The 26,499-nt window shown below is 32.5% G+C and overlaps 1 protein-coding gene, 1 non-coding gene and 1 pseudogene across 2 annotated transcripts; 1 reads left to right on the top strand and 2 right to left on the bottom strand.

Moving 5' to 3' along the window:
* The first annotated feature begins 436 nt into the window (after positions 1-436).
* On the top strand, positions 437-3,984 carry LOC120123197 (annotated as a pseudogene).
* A 3,173-nt stretch (positions 3,985-7,157) lies between these two features.
* Positions 7,158-7,264, bottom strand: LOC120123237. The gene has a single exon (XR_005516179.1). It is a non-coding gene; the product is annotated as a small nucleolar RNA R71 (small nucleolar RNA).
* Positions 7,265-24,315: 17,051 nt separating this feature from the next.
* On the bottom strand, positions 24,316-25,726 carry LOC120123164 (actin-depolymerizing factor 5-like). Its single transcript, XM_039142117.1, has 3 exons — positions 25,646-25,726; positions 25,306-25,565; positions 24,316-24,536 (listed from the first exon to the last, which is right to left on the bottom strand). Exons 1-3 carry the CDS (start codon positions 25,664-25,666, stop codon positions 24,386-24,388), a joined length of 432 nt encoding a protein of 143 aa, XP_038998048.1. The 5' UTR covers positions 25,667-25,726; the 3' UTR covers positions 24,316-24,385.
* Between the last annotated feature and the right edge of the window lie 773 nt (positions 25,727-26,499).

A 26,499-nucleotide genomic window follows, 5' to 3' on the forward strand; every position in this document is an offset into this window, starting at 1 on the left:
CGATCCGTTCTGAACAAAATTAAATCAAATTTAATCTAGACCTAAAATTATTCGATCCGAAATGACCCGATCTGAATGACATGTTTGCCACCTCTAGATACACTATTCGTAAGTCGTCGAAATTCAATAATATACTAGTTTATTTTATTTTTAGTTATTAGTGCCTGTTTTTTCATATGAACGAATGAGTGTATTTTGTTGCATTCTCGTTCTCTCCAACAGATTCCTGCAATACTTGAATTTAGATAAACGTATTATCTAAATTTAATACAATTGAATTCGAATAATAAGATAAAGATTTAAAAATGGTAGGAGATTTCTAATCAATTTAATCATAAACAAAGTCAAAGATCTGCTAAATATGCTGAAGGAAATGGCTTCATAATCGCAACAGATTAATAGAAATCCCAAGTTTCATGCAACCTTTGCGTCTTATATGAGTGTTCTTCACGTGCATTATCTAATGAGATTTCCAACCGTAGAGCTCCTCCCATTATACCGTTCTAAAATTGCTTGTATCCGCTAGCTGTTAATTTCCCGGTCTGAGAAAAATATTTTTTAGACTGGGAGCATATCGAGCAACTACGACGAAGGCAAAGTCGATATCAATCCGTATCATTTTCGTAACCTTTTTTTCAATTTTGTTGATTACTTCCGGTTTTGCACAAGACAACGACAAGAACAATGGTGGCGACAATGAAGATGATAACATAGGTGAAGAGATGAATGTTCCGGGGAGAGTGAACATGAGCGTCACTTACGATGAACAATCTTTGATCTTCAATGGCAGAAGAGCGCTTGTTTTTTGGGGCGCCATTCATTATCCTCGCAGCCCCCCGGAGGTATGATTTATGCTTACGTACATACATACGCATATGTATCTTTGAGTTTTCATAGGTTGAGCTGAACTATTGAGGATGCAGTACTGGGAGGATCTCATTGTAAAGTCTAAACGTGGAGGCCTCAACGCGATCGAGATGTACGTGTTCTGGAATGGTCATGAGCCGGAGCAGGGGAATTTCAATTTCGAAGGAGAGTACGACTTGGTGAAGTTCATTAAGCTGATCGCCAAGCAGAAAATGTCAGCGATCGTGAGGCTCGGTCCATTTGTGCAAGCTGAATAGAACAATGGGTAAAGATTCAACACTTTCTCACAATCTTATTCAATCCCCATTTATTCACACACTCTTAACAAGTGTAGCTTTTTTCATGGTGAACTTTCAGAGGATTGCCTCATTGGTTAAGAGAGGTTCCAAACATTATATTCCGTTCAGATAATGAACCATTCAAGATTATGTAACATAAGTAAAAATCATACGGCGACTCGTTAGTTTCGATACCTCATTTGAAATGAACTCTTTTATGTTGTGCAGAACCACATGAAATTGGTTACCATTAACGTTGACAAGCTGAAAGCGGAGAAGTTGTTTGCTTCTCAAGGAGGACCTATCATTGTAGCTCAGGTTTAATTGATGATACTCTAATTCTCCCCCTAGAACATATATATATATATATATATACACCATTGATTCTAATTTTGATTCATTTTGTGTTTCCTAGATCGAGAACAATACAACGCTATTTAACTAGCATTTAGAGAAAAAGGAGACAGTTATGTTCAATGGGCTGCGAAGACGACCCTCAACTTGAACATCGGTGTCCCGTAGATCATGTGCAAACAGAAGGATGCCCCAGATCCAGTTGTATGTTTATCAAGTTCAACTACAAGGAAAATGTAATTTTTCCATAGCTTATTAGGAATTTACACTTTCGTTGTTCTGCAGATCAATTCCTGCAATGGCAGACACTGTGGAGATACTTTCACGGGTCCAAACAAACCCAACAAGCCTTACCTGTGGACCGAGAACTGGACTGAACAGTACCGAGTATTCGGAGATCCACCATCTCAACGATCTGCAGAAGATTTGGCATTCTCAGTTGTTCAGTGGTTCTGTAAGAACGGAACTTTGGTTAACCATTATATGGTAGAACCATACTTGGCAATTCACTAAATGGCACCCTTTTTAGACATAGGTCTCTTACCGGTTGTTGTTTTCCTGTTTTGCAGTACTATGGTGGCACAAACTATGGCAGAACGAGGGCTGCTTTCGTATCAACTCGTTACTAAGAAACATTGTTTATCTGATGATCATTGGGTCGAAGTCGTTTATACGGATAATAACACATTGTTATATGAATGTTCTGTAGGTTTAATAAGAGAACCGAAATATGGTCATATCAAGGACGCTCAAATCTGTTTTATGGGTCTCCTACTGTTGTAAAGCTAAGCCCCGAGATAGAGGTAAGCGTTTATACATACACCGAGAAATCTATTATGGTTACTTAGAGCTTAAGGTATTGTGCATTGCAGGCTCAAATGTGGCAGCAACCAGGAACACCGAACTGTGCAGCTTTCTTAGCCAACAATGCAACTGCTAAACCGGCTACAGTCAGTTTCAGGGGAGGGGAATATTATCTGCCACCTAAATCCATTGGTGTCCTTCCTGACTGCAAGACCATGGTTTTAAACACACAGTTGGTTAACTCCGAAACCCTTTTTTCCATCATTTGATATCTCCACTTACATGCTTGTTTAACACGAAAGTGACCACAGGGTTAAACATTATTTGATTGTTTAACACATATCACAACACAACACAACACGAGAAATATATTAAGATCAAAAGTTGCTAACAACATTGAGTGGAGGATGTACAAGGAATCCCTTCAGAGCCAATTCGTACAAGGAATCCCTTCAGAACCAATTCGAACATAAGGAAGACCGTCCATTTGAGCTCTTTTACTTGACCAAAGATATATCAGACTACGTTTGGTACTCGACCAGTGTCGATTTGAGTGAAAACGACTTACCCTTTAAAAAGGGAATCGACTGATCATTCGGGTTGCAAGCGAGGGCCATGGTCTCCTTCTCTTTGTGAATGATGAATACATGGGTTCTGGACAGGGTAGCAAAATTGAGAAGAACTTTGTGTATCAGAAAGATGCAAAGTTTGAGACTGGGAAAAATGCTGTTTTGCTGGGATATTTTTATGCGCCTGAAGGAACCAACCCAGTAGCCATTAGATTGATTGGTATGAGCAAAGGCATGGTGTGTATCAATGGAAAAAGCATTGGCCGATATTGGATGTCTGACTTGTCTATTCTTAAAGAACCAACTCAATCCGAGTACGTGTAAACCACGGTAATACGGTAAAATATAAATTGACAAGTACTGGGAATTTTTTACGTTAAAAAAATGCTCTAACATGCTGTTTTTGCTGGGATATTTTTATGCGCCTGAAGGAACCAACCCAGTAGCCATTAGATTGATTGGTATACGTGTAAACCACGGTAAATACACCGGTCGTCACATCGAGTCCCAACTAAATGCTTCGTGATTTCAGGTACCATATCCCGAAAACGTTCTTGAAGCCAACAAAGAACCTAATTGTCATATTGGAGAAAGATGGAGCCAACCCTAAGGACATCGAGATCGTAGTGATCAATAGGGACACCATCTGCAGTTCAGTAACCGAAAACCATCCTCCGTCACCTAGGTTATATGAGAACAAAAATGGTAACCTAACGGGAGAGGACGGATGACTTGAAGCCCAAGGCAGACCTAAAGTGTCCGGACGAGAAGAAGATCGTCACCGTCGAGTTTGCCAGCTTCGGGATCCATTCGGGTCTTGTGGGAGCCACTCTATTGGGAATTGTACGTCTCCAAATTCCAAGCAAGTTGTGGAGAAGTTGTGCTTGGGAAAACCGAGTTGCCAGATTCCGGTGGACAAAAAGCAATTCGACAATCAAAATGGTGCTTGTCCCGATTTGAAGAAGAAATTGGCCGTCCAAGTTTTTATTCTTTCAAATTCCTTTTTAGATGATTATCCGTCTCTCTTAACACAAACGCACACACGTGTGTATAGGGAAGTGCATGGGAACGAACCTGACGGGTTCCAACCCGACCCGATTGGATCGGGTTGAATTTTTTTGATGTGATGTTCGAGTCGGGGTAGGGTTCGAGTTTGAATTTAGGGTGAAAAATACTCGACCCTAAAAAATATATATAATTTTACCTTATATATTTAGGAATAATTACAATAATACCCCTCTATATATTATTTTTTCAATTAAGTCATTGTTTTTATTGAATAAAAATAATATTTTATTATTATTTTGGGTCAGTCGGATCAGGCTGAGTTTTTAAGTTATATATCGGGTCGGGTGAAATCTTATTTTGGTATGGTCCGGTCTCGGGTGGAGGACTCCTTATTCTCGGGTCGGGTCGGGTGGACCAAAAACCCGACCTAACCCATGCTCATCCCTACGTGTGTATACATGTAACTATATAATCAATTTCAATCATTTAGATAAAGCTAAAACAACTTTTTTTAAAGTTAATTATCTCATACGTCCTCAAACTATAATCCTTTTTTAAATTGGCCTCTAAATTTCTAAATGTTATAATTTTAGCCGTAAACTATGACTATTATTTTAAATTCCCCCTCAAACTTTTGAATATTTTAGTTTCACTTCCAAACTATATCCTTCATTCCAAATTGGTCCCTAAACTTTTTCAACATTTCAATTTCATCCCAAATTATATGTATATACTAATCACATTTCATGTTAATAAAATTGTTAGGCCAAACTATATTATTATATGTTTTTAAGAAGTGAAGTTTAGGTCAAACTATGGTTAAAATTATTTACATATTTGGATGAATTTAGGGATAAAATTAGAGTATTTAAAAGTTTAGAGATCAATTTAAAATGAGGGTCATAGTTTGAGAATGAAATTGAAATATTTTAAAGTTTAAGGGCTAATTCAAAATGAGTATCATAGTTTGAGGATAAAATTAGAATATTTAAAAGTTTAACAACCAATTTAAAATTAATATTATAGTTTGAGGACATATGATGTAATTAACTATTATTTTAATTTCATTTTTTCCATAATTTGAAGGATTGTATTCTAGAGAAGAATGAACCAGTTGGGAGTGCGGTCAAACCTTCTGAAATTTTAGTTCTCTTATAATTTTTTATATATGTTTCATTGATTATCTAATTCTACACTCATTTTTTGATAAACAAAAAAATAATAATTTAACTAATGCATCTAAATGCTTCCTTCCTCTTAGAGAAGCACTTGATAGATGTGTTTAATTTTAACCTCCTAATCTCTCTTTAACAAGCTCCATATGTGACGGTGCAATGTGATAGGTTTGTCCCCATCATTTCCTCTCTATAGAATATTCCTTACATCTATGTTATTGACAACTCTCTAAAAGAGTTATTATTTTGGATATTTTTACTTAGGTTGAGCTTAAACTTTAGTATCATTAAGGTCATATTAAAATCATATTATGATTAATTTTATATATTTTTCATCATTAGCATCGTGGGAGTAATTTGGTGGAGTATGGGTTGATTTTAATGTTTTATGCTGAAAATTGGTATACTGATGTTGTGGCATTACTTGAATCTACAGGTGATGATGTATTATGATACTACGCTGAATTGCTTAACAGAACTTGCAGCAATTGGTGACTCAGTAGACAATTATAAATTTTTTTAAATTCAGACAGCGTTCCAATACAACTGTAAAATGGCTGGAAAAAATATAAGAAAAAACATATTTTTCCTATTGGAGGATGCTTTGACATGTTGGGCTTATAAATTTGGTCTTCCTTCACACTTTTCAGAAGGGTATTTCTTTATCTCCTATATTTTCTCCCCCACGATGGCAACCTAGTCTGTTTGTCGAGTAGTGCATCAACAACATTGGAGCAATTGTGTAGTAATGGTGGCCGATCGGGGTTCAACTTTACTTTTTGGATTTGAACTTGAGAAAGGGAAAACATTATTGTGATGTTGAATGTTTAATTTTATTGTTTAATTGGGTATCAAACATAAGGTGTTAGATTAAATGCTTAGATGATGATTTTATTTAAACTAGGTTTTATGAGCCGCATTTATATATGATGTTTTATTAGAGATAATAGCATTTTATAGTATGTGATTTAATTATTTTTAGAGATAAAAATAATTAAGTTTGCATGCTAGCTTTGCCCCAATATGTGTTTTACGAGAGTAAGCAAATTCTTATAAAGATATAGGATGCCTATGTTTTGCTTTATTAATTATGAACCTATGAATTTTTAATGAAAGTTAGAAAATAATAGGTTAAAAGTTATAAAATAATAGGTTAAAAGTTAATCATTGCATAACTCGTGAAATATAGTGCTATAGCAAAATCATCTTACTAGCAGTTAAGTAGGACAATATCTTAAGTCTATCAGTCTAAAAGCTCTATTGTTTGCTACAACATTCCCTTATTTTTATAATATTGACATTCTTATTTTACTTTCTGTTTGCCAATCACTAAATCCATCTTTTCTTGAACTCTACTGTAATCAGTTTTGCTCCCTGTGAGATTCGACATCAATAACAATCTTGTTACCACTTTATTACTTGTATGACAGTGTATGCTTGTACTTTTGCTATAACATTTACATAGCATCAAGTTTTTGACGATGTTTCCAGGGAGCATCAGTTTTACATTACATTTTGTTTTATTATTTACTTACTTGTTTCTTTTCTTTTTGTAGGAACTTTTCATTTTTATTAGTTTTTTTGTTTTATGTATTGTGGCGACAATGAGCTAATCGAATAGAAGCTAACCGAGAACACATGCCTAGATAAGACAACATTGCTTTACCTCCGCTGTAGCTCATAGATGATGCTGAATTTTCGACTGCCAATGGAGTTTTACAACAATAGTTTTACAACATGGATGATCGTAATCGGCCTATTCGAGAACATGTGGTCCCAACACTCAATGACTTACATCCTGGCATTGTGCTGCCAATTTTGAGCTCAAGCCGATTATATTTCAAATGTTGTACTCAATGGGGCAATATAGTGGGGCATTTACCGAAGATCCTCGACCACATCTTCGAGCTTTCATGGAAGTTTGTGATTCATTTATTCAACAAGGAGTTCCTGACAAGGCACTAAAGTTGAAGTTGTTTCCTTACTCGTTGTGCGACAAAGCTAGATATTGGTTGACATCTCTGCTACCCGATGATATAGCATATTGGAATGAGCTAGCACAAAAATTTATGATGAGATTCAACCCACCTAACATGAATACCAAACTCTGGAACGACCTTACTTCCTTCAAACAGTTAGAAGATGAGAGCTTATACGAGGCGAAAGAAAGATTTAAGGACTTGATGTGAATATGTCCAATGCACGGATTTCCATATTGGACACAAATGAAATGTTATACAATGGGTTGAACATGCACACTGAATGGTGATTGATGCATAGACAAATGGGTCATTATTGGATAAGACGTACAATGAAGCTTATGATATTCTGGAGAGAATATCAACCAATGACTACCAATACCCCAATATGAGGAACATGTTTGGCAGATGCAATGTTGTAGCAGTGGATTCAAATGCTTTCAAATATATGGCCTCTCAATTCTCAACATTGACGGATAAGGTGAAAAAACTACAAAAGCCAAGGAGAATCTTTGTGTCAAAAGTCACATCTAGTGTTTCTTGTATTTATTGTGGAGACAATCACAATTATTAAGAATGTCTTCAAAACCCCAAGTCTATTTTATATGTGAGGAATTGCAATAGGAATGACAATTCCTATTGCAACACTTACAATGCCAATTTTTGAAACCATCATAATTTGTCTTGGAGGATCCAAAATTTTGCCAATCCATAACAACAACATTACATTCAACTAGAACAGTACAATCAATAGAAGACAATGACATAGCCTCAAATACCGCATCAGGCTACGTAGGGTAGAGAACTATTTCAATTACCCACATCCTCTAACCTTTGGGTGTCTAACTAAAGTAATATCATATAAGATATGTAAACATTTTTCTTTTAATCTTACTCAAGTAAATTAAAGTAAATAATATTTGATCATAATCACATGTTTGAATTTCTAAAAATCAAGTATGAATGTCGTCAAATTAGAAAATCCTTAAAAAATGTCATTTATGACTTTGTCTCTTAAAATGAAATAGTCTTTTCTTAATTTTCTCGAAAAAAATCAATAATTAGGGATATTATAAATATACAATCATTTGTTTTTCCTCAATTCTAGGAATGTAATAATAGAAATTTAATAATTACAAGGTTTTTAATAGTATTATCAATTACATTAATCAAATATTAACTTTGAAAAGATCATTAACAGTTCAACTACTATGACCAAAAGTCTTATCTCAATAAGGTTATCAATTTTCATTCTTTAATTTTCTCTAAGTTACGAAGTGTATATAATGTTATAATGTTTTATGAATTGAGGTCAACATAGAAATGAATAGTGCACCAGATAGGTGTTCGAGAAATGAGAAGTGATGCCCTGGGTACATTTAAAAACCAAATCTTTTCCAAAATCAATCATAGATGCACTTTACTCTATCACACTATTTTTAAATCAATTATTTATAAATGTCTCGAAACAATTTATACTTAATAATTTGTATTCATAATTAAGCATATAATAGAAAAATCTTCAACTAATCATTTAATTTAGCCTTGGTCTTTAAAAAATATGAATTGACTCGTACTATATAAATCTAGCCCTTTTAAAGACTTTCAAAAATATAATACAACACATAAAAATTTATTGTTTGTATTTTTTACCACACTTGAAATTAATATATAATTCTAAAAATAATTATATTTATAAAATAATGTATAACATTAAGAATATATCTCTCTATATTTAGACATTTTTTATAGAATTAATATATAAATTGTCTATTTTTTTATGAACTATCAAATCGTTGACTTTGTGATACCGACATACGAAGCAACCTCTACCCAATTAGTGAAATAATTGATAGCCTCCAGAATGAAGCGATGACCATTGGAAGCCTTTGGTGAAATTGCTCCCATGACATCCATGCCCTACATAGAAAATGGCAACGGTGCAGTCATTACATTCAACTATAATGGAGGCACATGAATTCTATCCGCGTAAATCTGGCAGTTATGACATCGTTTCTCATATCCAATACAATATGTTTCCATGGTAGACCAATAATACCCATATCTCATTATTTTTATGGCCATAAAAAGGTCGTTTGCGTGTGTTCCACATATCTCAATATACACTTCTTCAACAATACTTCGTGCCTTTTGAGAATTAATACATCTCAACAACACTTGATCATTGCCCTTTATGTACAAAATTTCACCATTGAGGATATATCCTTCAGCCTTTCTTTTAATTATCGTCTTATCGATCTCAAACGCCTATTGTGGATAAGTTTGATACTTAATATATTGTAAAATATCATAATACCATGGACGATCATTTGCCTTCTCTTCTAGACTATAACAATGTGCCGGAGTTTTATAAACTTGCATAAAGATTGGCATCATATCGTCCTTTTTTGTGGTTTTAAACATTACAGCCAATGTAGCCAAGGCGTCTGCATTTCTTCTTCCTCTATGGGGAGAAAAACAAAAGCGACTTCTTCAAATTCTTTTATTAACTCAATGATCAAATTTTGATATTCAATCAACTTGGAATCCTTTGTTTTCCATTCACCTCGCAACTGATACACCACTAACGAGGAATCTCCATATACTTTCAACACTTTTATTTTTCTTTGCAAGGCTGCTCTTAACCCCATAACACAAGCCTCATATTCTGCCATATTATTTGTGCATAAAAATTGTAATCTACCTTTAAACAAATAATAAACATTCTTTGGGGAAATTAGTACTACCCCAATTCCTCTTCCTAATGGATTGGACGCTTCATTAAAATACATCTTCCATGATTCATTACTTTCAACATCTTCTTTCTCGACAGTGATACACAAAAGATCTTTGTCGGGAAAATTAAAGTTCAAAGACTCATTATCATATAAGGCATGACTTACGAGGAAATCTAATATAACTCTTCCTTTTATTATTCTCTGGCTCACATAAATAATGTCAAATTCTGACAACAACATTTTCCACCAAGCCATTCTACTAGTTAAAGCTGGTGATTCCATCAAGAACTTCAAAGGATCAAGTTTGGATATTAACCATGTGGTATGATACAACATTTACTACCTTAACTTCCGGGTCATCCACACCAAAACACAACACAAATTTTGGATTAACATGTACCTAAACTCACAATCAATAAACTTTTTGCTCAATTAATAAATCTCTCTTTCTTTCTTTCCAAACTTATCATGTTGCCCTAGAACAAAACCTATTAAATTGCCAAACACTAATAAGAATAAAATAAATAGTCTACTAAGAACTGGCACGACTAAGATCGGAGCATTTGACAAATATCTAGGATTGAAGATAGATCAACGTTGTCATTTTTTCTCGATTCTATCACAATATAAGGTAGATCAACACCCTTGTTATGTTTGATTCTATTACAATAGAAGGTAGATCAGCATCAGTTGTTTGCTCGTTTTCATCATAGAAAAAGGTGGAACAACATTACCTTTATGCTTTTTCCCATCACAACAGGAGTTGTCAGCACTGTTTTGCTCGACTCCAGCACAATAGGAGATGGGTCAACATTAACATTTTATTCATTCATCACACTAAGAGGTGGATAAACATGATCATTTTGCTCAATTCTATCACAGCATGAGGTAGATCAACACCCCGTCGCGTTAAATTCTATCACAACAAGATGTAGATCAGCATTAGCCTTTTATTCATTTCTATCATAGAAGGAGGTGGAACGACATTACCCCTGTACTTGATTCCATCACAAAACAAGTTGAATTAGTACTCCATTTTGCTTGACTCCATCACAGAAAGAGGTATGTTAGCATCAATATTTGTCTGATACCATCATAATAGGAGGTGAGTCAACATTATCATTTTGCTCGATTTCACCACATAATGGGTGAATCAACATGTTTGACATTGTTTGGTTTTATGAAAGAATAGAGGGTTATTATAGAAGGTTTCGTCAGTTCTATTCAAGATAGTTATAAAATGAGAACATGTTGTACAAAAGGGTTTGTTCGACCTTATATGGATTTTTGTGGGTTCGTATGGGAAACCTTTTTTGTTCTGCCCAATACAGTTAAAGATTGAGAAGAATTTGTATTTAGTGTTGACTCTTACCAGAGTTTGAAAGGTTTGCAGGTGAAAAATATACAACTTGGTGATAATGGTTGGTCGGATAAAATTTGTTCTTTTTGTTTTTACTTCATTCCCATTCCACAACAATTAGCAAATAAGGGCAACTTTCATCACCCATTTTATATCGGTGATTGTGGCATTTTTTAAATGGGCCTTATGGTTATATATATATATATATAATTTTAAATATAGTTTTTAATTTTTTTGTTAAATATAGTATTAGTATAACTTTCGTGGAACAAATATAGCTGTAATTTTTAAGTATAATATTAGTATTAGTATGTAGTCTTGTAAATATAATAAAGATATGTAGTTTTTGTGTTAAATGTGCAGTCTTTCATTAGTATTACATATTAAATACATATTATATGATATAAGTTTTTCCTATTATATAGAATTGATGTGCATATTAGTTATATATTGTGTATTAATTTGATGTGCATTTAGTATTCATATTAATTACAATATAGTTTACATGTTAGAATATAGAATATTAGTATAATAATAAAGTCTATTATGTTAGCCCATTTTACTTTATAAAAATAAACCCATTTTACAAAATAAATACCAAGCCCACTTTTTAGCCCAATATACATTGAATTACAAAAATAAAAACTCCTTTGGATTCCTCTTTGCCGCCGGTTTTGGTAAAGTGATAGGCCCCTCTTGGTTTGATTCATTAAATGGAATGTTGGTCCACAAAATGCATGCAGTTATCTACGACATAAAGAAAGATTGCATCTGAATCAAAAAAGTAATATTGCATCTGAACCATTGATGGAAAAATATAATCCAATGATCAGGAAAACGCCATATCACCATCAGAGTTTCTGGGAGTATCACCGGCGCGTGAGATCCACGCACGACCCTATGTTTTCTCCAGTTATCGGTACGTCTCCGTTTTGCACATGCATCACCAAAAATAACAAGAAACACGGGAAAATATTGGATAACCGTGAACAAGCAAACTAAATAAATTTTTAGATTAGTATAAATATTCATCATTAGTGTAGACACCCATTTTTTGTCTAGCGTTCATTACTAATAGTTATTATCATTATATTATTATTATTATTATTATTATTTTTCATCTACAGGTTACAAAATTTGAGCCCAAATAGAACCCAAAATACAAGCAGACCCACAAACCAACCCGACCCAATATCAAACTCGGTTCAGGTCCAACATCAGGCCCAACTTGACCCAAACCTGCTAGGGTTTCTTCACTTATGCCTAGTGCTGCCTCTAACACCAGCCGTTGGATCTGGACCCATCCAACGGTCCAGATCACCCAGATCATAGGGTTTTCACCCTACTCTTACAACCAACCGCCGCCGCTAGTGGATGTGGACTGTCCGATCAACCGACGCGTGTAATTTTTTTGGGCTTTATCCTTTAAACTTAAGGTTTTAGGGTTTTGGACAGGTTCATTTTGGGCTTCGGGTGTTCAAGAAGTAGGTTTTTTTAGAGGGAAGAGAAGGGGAAAGTTTTGAGGTCATTTTCCCTTTGTGACTGTTGATCTACGGTGGCCGGGGAACCTCAGCAGAAGTTCTCCCTCGGGGGGGAGGAGGAACTTGAGATAGTTCTACTCTCTTTAAACAGAAGAGAAAGAGAGAAACGAGAAAATGGGAAGATGGACAAATTTTGGCGTATTATTTGGCCTTATATTTGGTCAACAATACGACGTTGTCTAGAGGGTTTCAACGTGTTTTAGAGCTTGGGATAATAGCACTTTAGGTCTTGCAGTTTGAAAGCTTTCTATTTTTTACCATTGAATGAAACTCTTGTTTTCTTTCATTTCGAGCATATTAATTGAGCGTTAGTTCATTCTTGTTCATGTTTGGCTATTATGCTTCTTTGCTAACTTTTCTGATTTTAGCCTATATATTTGTTATCTTTTATTTTAGTTCATATTCGTTCTTAGTTATAGATTTGATAATGTTTATGATTTGGCTATTTATTTTGCTTGATTTTCATTTTGGTCTTCTATGTTTGCTTTTGGTTCGATTGGTTTAATGCATGATTTGGGCTTTAGATTTTCTCTTAGGTTTATTTTAGTCAATGTTCTCTGTATAGTGTTTAGAATCTGGTGGTATTATTAAACCTTCAGCCATGTTATTTTTTGTTGTTTTAATTAAATCCTTTTATCATTTAGTTTTACATTAGTTTTACTATCCTGGTTTAAACAACCGTACATTTTTATATTTATGTATTTGTTGTTTCATTATTATGTGACCTCAGATATAATATATATATATATATATATATATATCAAATATTCCCAACCCTTGTATATATGCGATAATACTGTATTTTACCTTATTTCATTTAATTAATATATGAAATATCGACTAGACCATATATTTTATATTTTATCTGAAGATCTTCGAGAACACTTATTTGTAGAATAGACGTGGAAAGCATTGCTTGGTCGAAGTAGTGCAATCCGATACGACGTTCAAACGAAATGTGAACTTGAAATAAATCGATTTTATTTTGCTAATTAATTCTCTTTTTATTTTATGTCAAATAATGCAATACATGTTTCTCTAAATAACAATTTATTTTATGCAAATGTCAATGTTCGATTTATATTCGATTTACGTTTTCAAATCAAGGATGGAATGAAGCAAATTAATTAAACTTTAATAAATGAATCATTTTCTAACTTTATATTTGATTTATAATTTCCACCACCATGAAAATATATAAATGACTAAGTACCAATTTTGGACGCTGTGGGGGTGCTAATCCTTCCCCACGCGTAATCGACTATCGGACCCTTTAAATCGGATTTTTCGTAATCGTTAACCAACTTTTATCTTTTAAATTATTTTTATGAATTGTTTAAAAGATGTTTTTAGGTATTCGCCATACATAACCCAAAGGTCAATGGCGACTCCCATTCGATTTAATGCAAATTAATTCAAAATCGACAATTTTCAAATATAGTCATAACTGTTTTTTTCAAAAACAAAATGGTTATGACAGCTTAGAGACTCCGCTAGGGACTTTGTTTTAGAGATTCAGATTGTAAGTCGCTTATATACTGTCAATGTGGTGGAAATTATGGGTTTGAGTTCATAGTTAACTTATGATCCATTTATTGAAGTTTTTTAATTTCTTTATTTTTAATCGTGATACTAATATTTTAATCTTTGTTTTCAGCAGTGTTCAAGTTTCTATTGAGAGTATTCTTTTTTCTTTAGAGTCAAAGGTTTTTTACGTTCCTCCTCGCACACATCACGTGCATTTGCATGACATAAGCTCTAGACCCGAGCTTCGATCCAAGGAAGTGGGGGTGAACGCTTTACTCTCGTAAGAATTTATTCTTCGTGTGAGTTTTATCAAATAACCTCTGGGGTACACATACCTTATACCTTTTTAGGGATTTATTCCTCATATGGGTATAAGGATGTGAATCCCCTCGAATTGAACTTGTTCCGTTCGAAACCTGTAATGGGTGAGGATCGAGGGTTTGGCAGCCCAAAGGGGCACCGGCATCAAGAACAATTCGAGTACCTTTTCGTCATAGATCCAAAACCATGCATGTAGTGAATCGTAGAACGGCCACCCTAGGTATAGCCATACCAAACCTATGTCTGTCAGTAGGTGCCAAAATAAGTGTACACAAAGGAGGAGTGTTTATGAACCTTTACCTTTTGCTTTAAATTTTATTGAATAAAAACATGTGAACTAAATACCATGTGGTTAAGATCAATTTCTTGAAAACAAATCATTTTGGGTAGAAAGCATGTCCAGGTAAGAATGCAATTTAATGAAAGCATGCTTGGGTAGATACCATGATCGGGTAGGTGTTATATTTATCTTTAAATAACATCTTTAACTCTATTGATTATCTTACCGGTATTAACTCATTTTTTTTCTTTTTGTGTCATTTTTCATCTTGTTTTTGCATTGCATCGTCATGACATAATGCGAAAGTGTTGATTCGTGAGGGGATATTCAAGTGAAAATTTTCACAAGGAGAGATAAAAGTTTTCAGTCAAGCAGTCACGTACACAGACATGCACCGAGGGCTAAAAGAAGTTCAGAGAGTATAAGAATGAGACTTGCTCAAAGATCGTGCAACATTCGTGACTGGAAAGATGATCCATTAATCCGAGGTGTAATCCAGTAGTAGAGTCTTATCTACGATCATTTTATCACTAGTCATCAAAGAGCGACGTACAGACTTCAGTACCGCACGGGGTATTAACAGAGTTAGGTTATAGAGTGCTTGAGGGGTATCATTTTCAAGGAAGAAGATCCGAGACAAAGCAGTGACCCTCTTCAGACTCAACATCTAAGCAAAAGCATGTTTGTAAAATGGACTATCTTGTAATGTGAAGGCTTCTATCCCTGGTGAAAATTGTTCTATGATATTCACCATTCTGATCAACACTTTTTGCATTTGCATTTGCATATTTGCATTCTACATGGTATTAATTTGGGAATTTTTACATGCATTAATCATGGATACATGGATTTATCTCGTGGAGAACTCTAAGAAGGTGTTTCTAACTATGGAACTTCATTTACACAGTACTGAGAATGGAAACAAAATTTGAGAAACTGAAGAAATAACTAGAAGAGAATTTGCAAATGATGCAAATAGATTGGGAAGCTAAATGGATCAAGCGCAAAAGGCCACTGTTGATCGTATTTTGCAAAACCAAGACAACCTACCTGACCAAATTGTAGCAAAACTGACTGGGTTTAACCAAGAAAGAGGCAGAGAGAAGATTTCATCGACCATGGAAAACTCTGAATGTGTGATGGCACAGGCTAGTCCATAAATACTCATTTCACCCGACAGGCTTCCAAGCCACCAAGTAGGCTTATATGCAACTAAAAATCAAGCAACCATGTTAGATACTAGGGATAATCCTACTAATCACGACATGTCAGATCCTGATGAGATGGAAAAAAGTCAAAAATGAGATCCCGTATAACTTAAAAAAGTAGTGTAGAGAGACATTTAAGGGAATGAAAGGACAAAGCTCTCATAATGAAATGGATGCAGGAGAACTAGTCTTAGTTCCTAACTTGGTCCTCCCGCTTAAATTCAAAATGCTCGATTTTGAAAAGTATGATGGAACCAATTTCCCTATTGCTCATATCACGATGTTTATTCGAAGGATGACTGGATACACCAAAAAATGACCAGATGTTGATCAATTGCTTTCAAGATAGTTTGACTGGACCAGCTTCTAAGTGGTATAATAAATTAAGTCGTACTCAAATCCACTCCTGGAAGGATTTGGCTCATGCCTTTTTGGGTCAATACAAACACATGACTAATATGGCCCCTGATCGAACAATGTTGCAAAATATGGAGATGAAAAGTGATGAGAGCTTCTGACAATAAGCACAACGATGGAGGGATGTTGCATCTCAAGTGCATCCATCAATGATTGAAAAAAAGTTCATTACTTTATTCATCAATACATTAAAATCTCCATATATTAACCACATGATAGGGGCTGCCACTAAGAGTTTCGCTGACGTTATCATGCGTGGAGAATTGATTGAAAGAGCTGTCAAGAAGGGCATGATAAGAGGCATTAACAATACTGACATTGAGGAAATAGTTGAAATTAACATAGTGGGATCTTATCTAGCTAATCAGAGGACCAAACCTCATAAGGTGTTCCATTAAAAGACACACATCAATCCAATTCCAATGACGTGTGAGGAATTGCTCCCAACGCTACTTGAGTTGTACTTTGTGACTCCAGTTCAATTCAAACCAAGAAAGACCCCATATCATAAAGGCCATGATGTTAACGCCCTATGCAACTACCATATTGGGAGCTCAGGGCACACTATTAAGAATTATAGGGCATTGAAGCACAAGGTCCAAGATCTGATTGATTCAAGGGATGGACATTCGATGTGTAATGGGGCATTCTGATCAGGAGTAGGATGTGACATCCATCAAGAATTTTGTTGCACTCTCATCAAAAGTATTTTATCTTGTTTGAACTTGATTTTCTTCCTATGTTTGAATGTTTGTAGGTCATTTGACGTTCGAACATTTTAAATAAAATATTTCCTTCTGAGGTAATGAGCAATGAGCAAATTTTAATCTTGAAATTCTTTGAATATCAACTTGATCTAAACTTCTTTAATAATTGAGGTTGTAAATCTTTGACAATTGACAATTGACAAGATTGAGCCTTTGTAAAACAAGAACCCCTAATCCTACTCCAGAATACATACCCTTCTCTTGCAGGGACCAAGCTAGCTTTCTCCTCACATGTAGAGTCAATCAAAGGGCTTAGCATTCAGGTATGTGTTAGGAGCTGACAAAATGGAGCATCTTGCAATTGAGATTTTCTGATATTGAAAAGAGTGCTCCTAAAAAATGGACGCTCAATTTTAATATTAGTAAATAAATAATTAATTATTTTTCAAGTGGTCACTTAAATTTAAATTTGTTCCCATTAATTATTGAATAAACATCAACTTATTCATCCTCAATAACCAGATTAATTATTTAATCCCCAGTTTTTTAGGTCTTTATTATTTTTTTTAAAAAACTTTTAATGACATTCTTTTAAACATTTTTAATTAAATTATAAGAAATGATTCCCTAAACACAACTAAGGAATTGCTTTCTTCGTTAATTAAAAATAAACAAATTGTGTCATGTTTTTCCTAATTTTCTAAAAAAATATAAAATGCCAATATTATTTCAACTAAAACATAAGAAATAATTTCCTTAACATAACTAGGGACTTCTTTTCTTCATTAATTAGAATTAATAATGGACATTTTTTTTGTTTTTTAAATTACTTAGAAATCAAATAATATTCTAGTATTCTGATTAAAACATGAGAAATAATTCTCTTAACACAACTAGTGAGTTACTATCATTTTAATTAGAAATAAATAATAATAATATTTTTTCTCTAAAATATTTTTAAATAATTTGAGAATAAAAGGATTATAAATTCAATTTATTAAATTTCTAATAATAGGGATAGTAGTATAATTGATAGTACTGATTTTGGGCGCTGCGAGGGTGTAATCCTTCCCTGAGCGTAACTGAATCCCATACTCAGAATCTCTCAAAACACATACCACTCCTGTCTTTTTAAATAATTTTATTAAAATTATTTTAAAGGATGATTTTTCAGGTATTCGGCCTACCTAATCCCAAAGTTCGATGACGACTCTAACCTTGTTCAAATATTTTTTATTTTTTTCAAACACGTGACTCCTAAATTCTCGCCGAGCGCAAAAGTAATCATGACACAGATGAATTATTTATATAACTAATAGATAGAGAGGTAGAATTTTGGAATCAAAGTTTTATCAGGAAATGCAAGAATATATATGGTTTCGTATAGAATCGCTCATACTTAACTTAGGGAGTTAAAAGCACAGTTACAAGGACTGTTAGACCAGGGTTCACAAAAGCAAGTGTATAACCTTGGGGAGCCCCGATAGTATTTTTGAAATATAGGAATGTATCATTTATTTGGACTGAAAAATCTCTAGAAAGTTCTGAAAGATTGAAGAAGATATTGACATAAGCTAATGTGTTAATTCAACCTGAGTTGGGAAAAGATTATACAATTTATAGTGATGCGTCTCATAATGGTTTAGGATATATATTAATGAATGAAGCAAAAATTGTGGCATAGTTTCAAGGTAACTCAAAACTCATGAGAGAAATTATTTGACTAATGATCTCGAATTGGCTACGATTATGTTTGCTTTGAAAATATAGTGTTATTAATTATATAGTGAAAATGTCATTTTTATACTGATCCTAAAAGTAGTAGATATTTTTTAACTCAAAAGAAGCTTAATATGAGGTAAAAAAGATAGATAGAGCTTCTCAAAGATTATGATGTTGTTATCGATTTTCATTCATGGAAAGTTAATGTTCTGTTTGATGCACTAAGTCGACATATATTCTTTCCTTTAAGAGTATTGATTGTATAGTTGTTTATAAGAAATGATGGTGCATTGGTTACCAAATTAAGTTGAAACCTACCTTGTTATATATAATAAAAAAACCTTAGTTAAAACATGAAAAATGTTTATCAAGAATAGAAAAAATTGAAAATAAAAGAGTGAAACTAAAGATTTTGAATTTAAGATTGATGGATGCTTATTTTATTAAGAAAGAGTCGTATACTAGATGATGATGAATTGAAGTGGGAGCGTCATACAGAGACACATTGTAATCCTTTGACTATGCATTTGGGAGGAAATAAGATGTATCAAGACTTAAAGAGTTGATATTGGTGGAATGACATGAAAAGAGTTATAATTGAATTTGTTTCTAAGTGTTTAACTTGATACCAGGTCAAAGCAGAACATGAGGTTCCTTTATGATTGCTACAATCGATTTTTATTCCTCAGTGGAAGTGGGAAAATACAATAGATTTTGTATCGAGCTTACAATTGAAACCAAGTAAAAATGATTTGATTTGGGTGATTGTAGATAGAATATGATATATTGACTAAGTTAGCACGCTTCATTACAGTTTGAACCGATAATTCTATGAATAAGTATGTTGAATCATATATTTGAGAGATAATTTGACTTTGTGGGATACCCATATCGATTATGTGTGATAGACATCCAATGTTTACTTCAAGATTTTGGAAATCTTTGCATAGGGCTTTGAAAATCAGCTAAAATTTTAGCATTGATTTTCATCATCAAATGGATGGACAATTTAAGCAAACCATTCAAATTTTGGAAGATATGTTTAGGACATGTATGATTGATTTCAAAGGGTTCTTGGGAAAAGTATTTGCCTTTAATTGAGTTCTCTTATTACAATAATTATCAATTGAGTATTAAGATATCTCCTTATGAAACACTTTATGAAATGAAGTGTCGAACTCCTTTAAATTGGTTGAGTTTAAGGATCGTGATACTATCGGTCATGACTAGATCAAAGAGGTCAAAGATAAAGTGAAGGTTATTTAAGATAATCTTAAGAGTTTCCTTGATCGATAAAAGTTTTTTTAGATATAAAGAGGAAAGATATTGAATATCAATTCAGTTAAAAAAATATTTCTTAAAGTATCACCTTGAAAGAAGGTGTTACGCTTTGGGAAAAAAAAGGAAAAACGAGTTTAATATTTATTGATCCTTATGAGCTGATGAAGAAAGTTGTTATGGTGGCATATTAACTAGATTTACCTCTGAAGATGGGTAAGTTTCATAATGTTTTTCATGCACCGAAGCTTAGAAGGCATGGCTATGGTTCTTTTCATGTCGTCACTTCAGAAGAAATTGAAATAAAACTGAAATAAATTTATGAAGAAGAAATGGTAAAGATTCTAATTTCTAGAATCATAGAACTATGAAATTAGACAATATCATTTGTCAAAGTTCTTTAGAGTAATCATAAAGTAGATGAAGCTACTTGAGAAATATGAAAGTGATGAGAAAGTCATATCCTCATCTATTTAAATCAGATACGTACAAAAATCCAAGGATGATTTTTTCTTAATGGGGAGAATTGTAATACACCAAAAATTTGGTTAGTGACCAAAATGAATAAATTGAAAGTTTGGTGGCTAAAGTATATTTTTTAGAAAAAATTATGGACCAAAAAGGTAATTTTCCCAAAATAGGCATTTTATCTTGTGAATGAATAGTTTACCCCCAAGAATGATATTTTGGTGTTACTCGGATTTATGGTACATAATTTTTGTTAAAGGCTATAAGTGTTAATGTTCGAGAAAATTTTGGATAGTTGGATCGAATTGAAAATTTGAGATATTTTGTTAGATGATAGAGAAAGGGAAAATTATCATTTACATGCTTTAAAAGGATAAGTTTAATATCAACCATTGGATTTAAGTTGAATTTCCATGTTAAATCTAAATAGTTGGATAAAAATGGTAAGATTGTAATTATGAAATTTTACAAGGGCAAAATTGGTAACTACTAACTCAATGGATTAATGTTAGCCCTTTAATGGAGATTTTGACATGTGGCATAATGGTGAGCATTGGATTTTAAGGTTAAAGTGGTCATTTTGTAATAAAATGAATTTTAAATTCACGATACTTAAAAGATGAGAAATGACATTAATTGTTTTGGAAATTTCAAGATTTTCTCCATATTTTCTCTTCATTGCCATGGGTTGCTGAGGTAAGTGGGAAAACACTTTCATTTCATTTTCAAGCATTTTGATTAAGATTTAAGGTGAAACCATGAAATATGATATTGTTCTTTGAATTCTTTTAAATTTGGTACCATTAATTTAGAGTTTTGGTTGGTATGAGCTATGGAATATGAGGAAATAAAGACTATGGTTTATGGATTAAATTAGATTAAGGCTTGGAATTTAATGATTAATTGTTTATATGGCTTTTCCATACTTGAATCAAGATGAATTTCATGGATACGTTGATAAACAAAGTTAGGTCATGTAGAAGAAAATTATGGAAAATTATTCAAGCTTGTTTTGATGTTTATCATGGAAGATTAAATGTTGTACAACTTTAGAATGTTGTTTCAAGCAAAATTTTTAAGTGTGAACACATCATGGTATATTTGGTTATTAGGGTTTTCAATTACATGTTTAGGATTTTGATGAAATTGAAGTGTTCATGTTGTTTGCCATCATCTAAGCTTCATTTTGATGGTAAATTTTTTAAATTTGTAATTGAAATATGAAAACCTCTAATTTGGTCCTTGAAACCCTAAGAGAGAAAGAAAATAAGATTTTAGTGAAATTCTGGTATTCAATGTTAATTTGAAGTGTATGAAGTGTGATTATTTTAATATAAACATTGACTTACAATGAATCAATGATTAAGTTACTATGGTAAGAAGTGACTCTTGTATATTATATGAATTTTTGATTCATGCATGTAGGTTAAGTTTGTATTTAAAAAGTTAATAGAATTAATGAATAAGCTAGATATGCAAAATAATGAAATCTGTCTAGATTTTATGCTCTTGACAATAGCTTTAGAAAATAATCATAAATCCTATTAAAATTATTAGAAGGTTATTCTTATACCGTTTTATTAATATGTCAATCTAGTTTTGTGTAAAACAAACAGATATTGATTTCGAAGTGTATACTAGAAGCTATGCATTTTTTATCAATGATAGGTCAAAAAATAGGGCAACAGATTCTACTCAAAACAGATTCTATAAGTTGGCTTGAAAAATTCACCGTAAATTGTACAAATTGAACTACAAATAGTGCTTTATATGGTTATATTTGTATTTGAATCTAGTTTCTATTAGAATAAACAGAATATAATTTTATTTTGCATATTAATACACAACATTGATTCTTTAAGAGTAGTGCAAGCTGCCATAATAGAGAAATGAGTGGTAAATCATGCATTTTATGTTACCTTTATGTTATATGTTATTTTAAAGCCTTGAGATAAGTAAACTCTATTATATTTACATGATAATTATGATATTTATCATATTATGGACATGTTGTTTTCATGTCAAAATGGTAAATGATTTATGATATTTTCATGATATAGTCATGTTATATAGAAATGAAATATTTAGGGTATGAAGGCGGACTCCCTTTAAAAATATATAATTATCATATATTTTAAATTTTTTATATGTATTTTTTACTAAAAATTTGTTTTCTCCCTAAAATTTTATAACTTCAAGTTTGCCCCCCCCCCCCGAATTTTATAAGCTCAAGTTCGTCCCCAACATAAAATCATGCATCCGTCCCAGCCCATTGTGTTATTATATGAAATATTCAATATATTATCATATTTGGCAACTGAATAGCATGTGATAATTAATGGAAATGCCCATTGTATGTACACAAGTCCTTGGTATAGTTGGCATGACATAGAGGTGGACTATTAGTAGATGCATTATGTACATAGTACAATGTGATTTTGGCACTATTGTACGTAGTTGCATTATGTACATAGTACGATGCAAGTTGGTACCATTGTGCTGTTGAGAATATAGTACATAATACGATGTGATTTTGATTATGGTACTCTTGATAATTGGTTCATTGATATTGTGTTTATAGTATTTGTACATCTGTCTTGCACTAAAAGTGCAATTTGTGAATACTTATCTGACCCGTATACCTTGCATCTCATTTGATACCTTGGGCTATAACATAAAGAGATTTTTAAAAAGTACCAGTTATGACAAGTAAGTGTGAAAGTTAAACTTTCCATTTATTATAAGTGATTTAGCATAAAATATTTTGTATATGACTTGATGATTTCAAGTATCTCTGAATTGGAAATAACTTGGTATAAGTTTGTTTTATATGTTCATATACTCTCATATGATATACTTTGTATTATTATTATTATTTATTTTTTATTATTGATTATTTCTCACTAAGTGTATACTTAGTGCTTAATGATTTTCACATGTAGGTAAAGAGCAAAGATCAGAGTAAGGAGTGATCGACATCTTACCTATCAAGAAGCAAGTCTATTATATCAGTAATAACATCTATATGATATATTTGATTTTTCTAGTTGGCATACATACGTTAATAGTATTTGGTATAAACCTTGCTCAGACATAGTTTGGAATGATTTATAAACAATTTTTAGGCAATTATACTAGTTACAGTTTGTAGTTATGAATTGTTAGGTTACTGTCAGATAATGGACTTAGTTTGAATATCGAACAAATGGAAAGGTGTTTTATGCAATTAATTGAATTATGGTTTATTATTTAGAAATAATATTTTTAAAGAAATAAATTTTTATTGATTTTCAATAAGGGGAGTTTCGTAAGTTTCACGTGACATTTCTAATTCATGTTCAATGATAGATACGGGAAAGGAGTGTTAAAATTTTATTTTAAACTTCAAGTTTGGTAAGTATAAGAAATTTGATATTTACAATCGAATAAAAAATCTTTAAAAAAAATATCTTCAAGTCACTTTCATTTACACATTTAAATATAAGTGTCATGCTAAAATTAAAAGTACTTAAGAATCAATGTACAAGTCTAAAATAATTTACAAAGTGTTGAAAATATAAAATAATAATTTAATGAAGGAAAAAGGTGGATCTGATGGCCACTTTGTCCTCAAATCAGTACACACATGGAACATCAAAGTATTATTACAAATTAGAAGATTAGATTGCATGTGTACAAACCTATCATAAAAAAAGAGAAAAGAGCACATGTTGGAGTGATCAAAATGAAAAGGTAAGAAAGTAAGAGGGAGATAAACATGATTTACACAGCTATAATTAGTCTACTAATAAGCTTTATGCTTAATCACATCCATAGCCATCTCAGTGGGATCGGTTGCTTGAACTTCATAGTGGATGCCATCAAGCGCTCTCCTCAGCCCATCTTTTGATGTTGCGTACAGCATTTTTGCCCTTACTCTCGATGCAGTTGGGGACCTAAACAAATAAAACCCCATCATTTTTATTATATTTAATTTAAATGGCTTTGGACCATCAATTTAGTGGGTAGCATTTAAATTCGTACTTGGTTTTATAAAAGAAAATGAAATGAAAAAGGTGGGGTGTTGACTTGGTGAATGATCATTAATCCATCACCATTGTAAATCTAACATTTTTAGCCAAATATTATCTAAATAATTAATTCTTAATATAATATTCTTACAAATTAATTTTTAGAACGACATTCTTTCAAGGAAAACGTATATGACGCGACATACTTTTTAAAAGGCGTTTCTGATGAGAAACATTTTCTATTAATGGACTAAAAATTGATCAAAACTTTTAAATTGAATTAGAATCAAAAAATATATATATGAATTTTATCTAAATATTCTCATCATTTTATAAATAAATATATATAAATTCATCGAGCAATTTTAGTAACAAAAGAGAATATTATTCTTAAATATTTTGAGTTCGAACAATTATGTTTATAAAGTATATATATATTATTAGTAACCGAAAGATTTTAAACAAATAAAATCTTATAATTATCCTTAACTGTAAAAAAAAATCATTCCTCGTCAGAATCTCAATTATTTGGTTGTTTTCAACTCAATAGAGAAAAAAATAATAAGTTGGCAATTGTTATGTTTTATATGCACCATCACCATGTTACCCTTATATAAATAATGAAGTTCTCATTTTATAAGGGTAAAATAGTCAACTTGTGTTCTACTAACGAAAGTATAGAAAGGCGACGAACCATGCAATGAAGAAGATCTTGCTTTTCCGGCAATTATCAACAGTGAGGAAATCGAAGTCAAACACGGCATATCGACAATCATCCGTCGGCAAAGATGCAGTAAAGTCGTCATAGCTTTCGCCGGAACTGCCGACCTTATCGACGGTCACCAGCCTCGATTTTTCATCGATCTTGAACACTATGTATCGATGAACTTTCTTCCATTTCATCTCCATGAATGAGTTCTTGCACTCGTCGGCGACCCACATCCCGGTCGTAGCCTATAGTATCAGAATCGAGTGAATTACGTAAAATTAAAATCAAAATAAGAAAAAAATCAAAAGAATTGGCTGTGATTTACCATCTTGAATGCCATAGCCATTGTTGAAAGGATGTTTGAGTGAGCTCAGTTCGTCTCTTTTTCTTCGCTGAAACTTGAAAGCTTTGGGGATGAGAATGGAAAGCTGCAATGGGATTTATATAATGAAATAGGTTTTGGAAATGCCACTAAAGTTCACTGATAATTACAACTCAGTCTATTACCTTGTTATGATATGTGCAGTATATAGTTCTGTTTTGGACAACAAATTGCCATTTGGGTGGTTTTGAGACTTTAGTTGAAAAAACATTTGATACTTTTTAAATGGGATTAAGAGAATTCATCCCCCAAAGTAGAATCTGACCTGGTTGATTAATAATTTTAAGGGTAAATTATAAATTTCACTATTCAATTTTATTTTCACTTGTATTTTGTCATTAAAGTTTAAACTTTTTTTAATCTAATCACTCATTTGAAGTAATATGATAATATGTAATTTTTATTCCTAAATCCTAGGTTAAAAATGGATCGAAACACATTACGGTCACCCTTAAAAAATTTAAATTCTCAAGTAAAAAATTTGGCTAATTACCTTCCTAGTAAATGCAACATGACAAATTAGCTTATTATTGTGTTATTCAAACATAACACTATTGCAATTAATTTGAAGTTTTAAGTTACTTTCCTTTTAAAGCATTTGGTATTAAATTAAACTATTAAATATTAATTTCCAACAGTGTAATATGCGTGAGCTATTTTCATTGTAATTAATTATTTTATCTATAAACTTTTAATTTGATTGATATTTTTTAGAGATGTTATATTTGAATGTGTTCAAATACATATGTTTAATTTTATTTATTTAAGCACGACTCAAGCGATTTTAGTGATAAAAT

Source organism: Hibiscus syriacus, unplaced genomic scaffold, assembly GCF_006381635.1.
Source record: "Hibiscus syriacus cultivar Baekdansim isolate YM2019G1 unplaced genomic scaffold, ASM638163v2 tig00110391_pilon, whole genome shotgun sequence".
Taxonomy (NCBI): domain Eukaryota; kingdom Viridiplantae; phylum Streptophyta; class Magnoliopsida; order Malvales; family Malvaceae; genus Hibiscus; species Hibiscus syriacus.

Coding starts and splice junctions, on each gene's coding strand:
- LOC120123164 (XM_039142117.1), bottom strand. CDS start 25,666: ATGGCTATGGCATTCAAGATG. Junction 25,566..25,645: donor TGGCTATGGCATTCAAGATG/GTAAATCACAGC, acceptor CTGATACTATAG/GCTACGACCGGGATGTGGGT. Junction 24,537..25,305: donor AAGATCTTCTTCATTGCATG/GTTCGTCGCCTT, acceptor TTATTTGTTTAG/GTCCCCAACTGCATCGAGAG.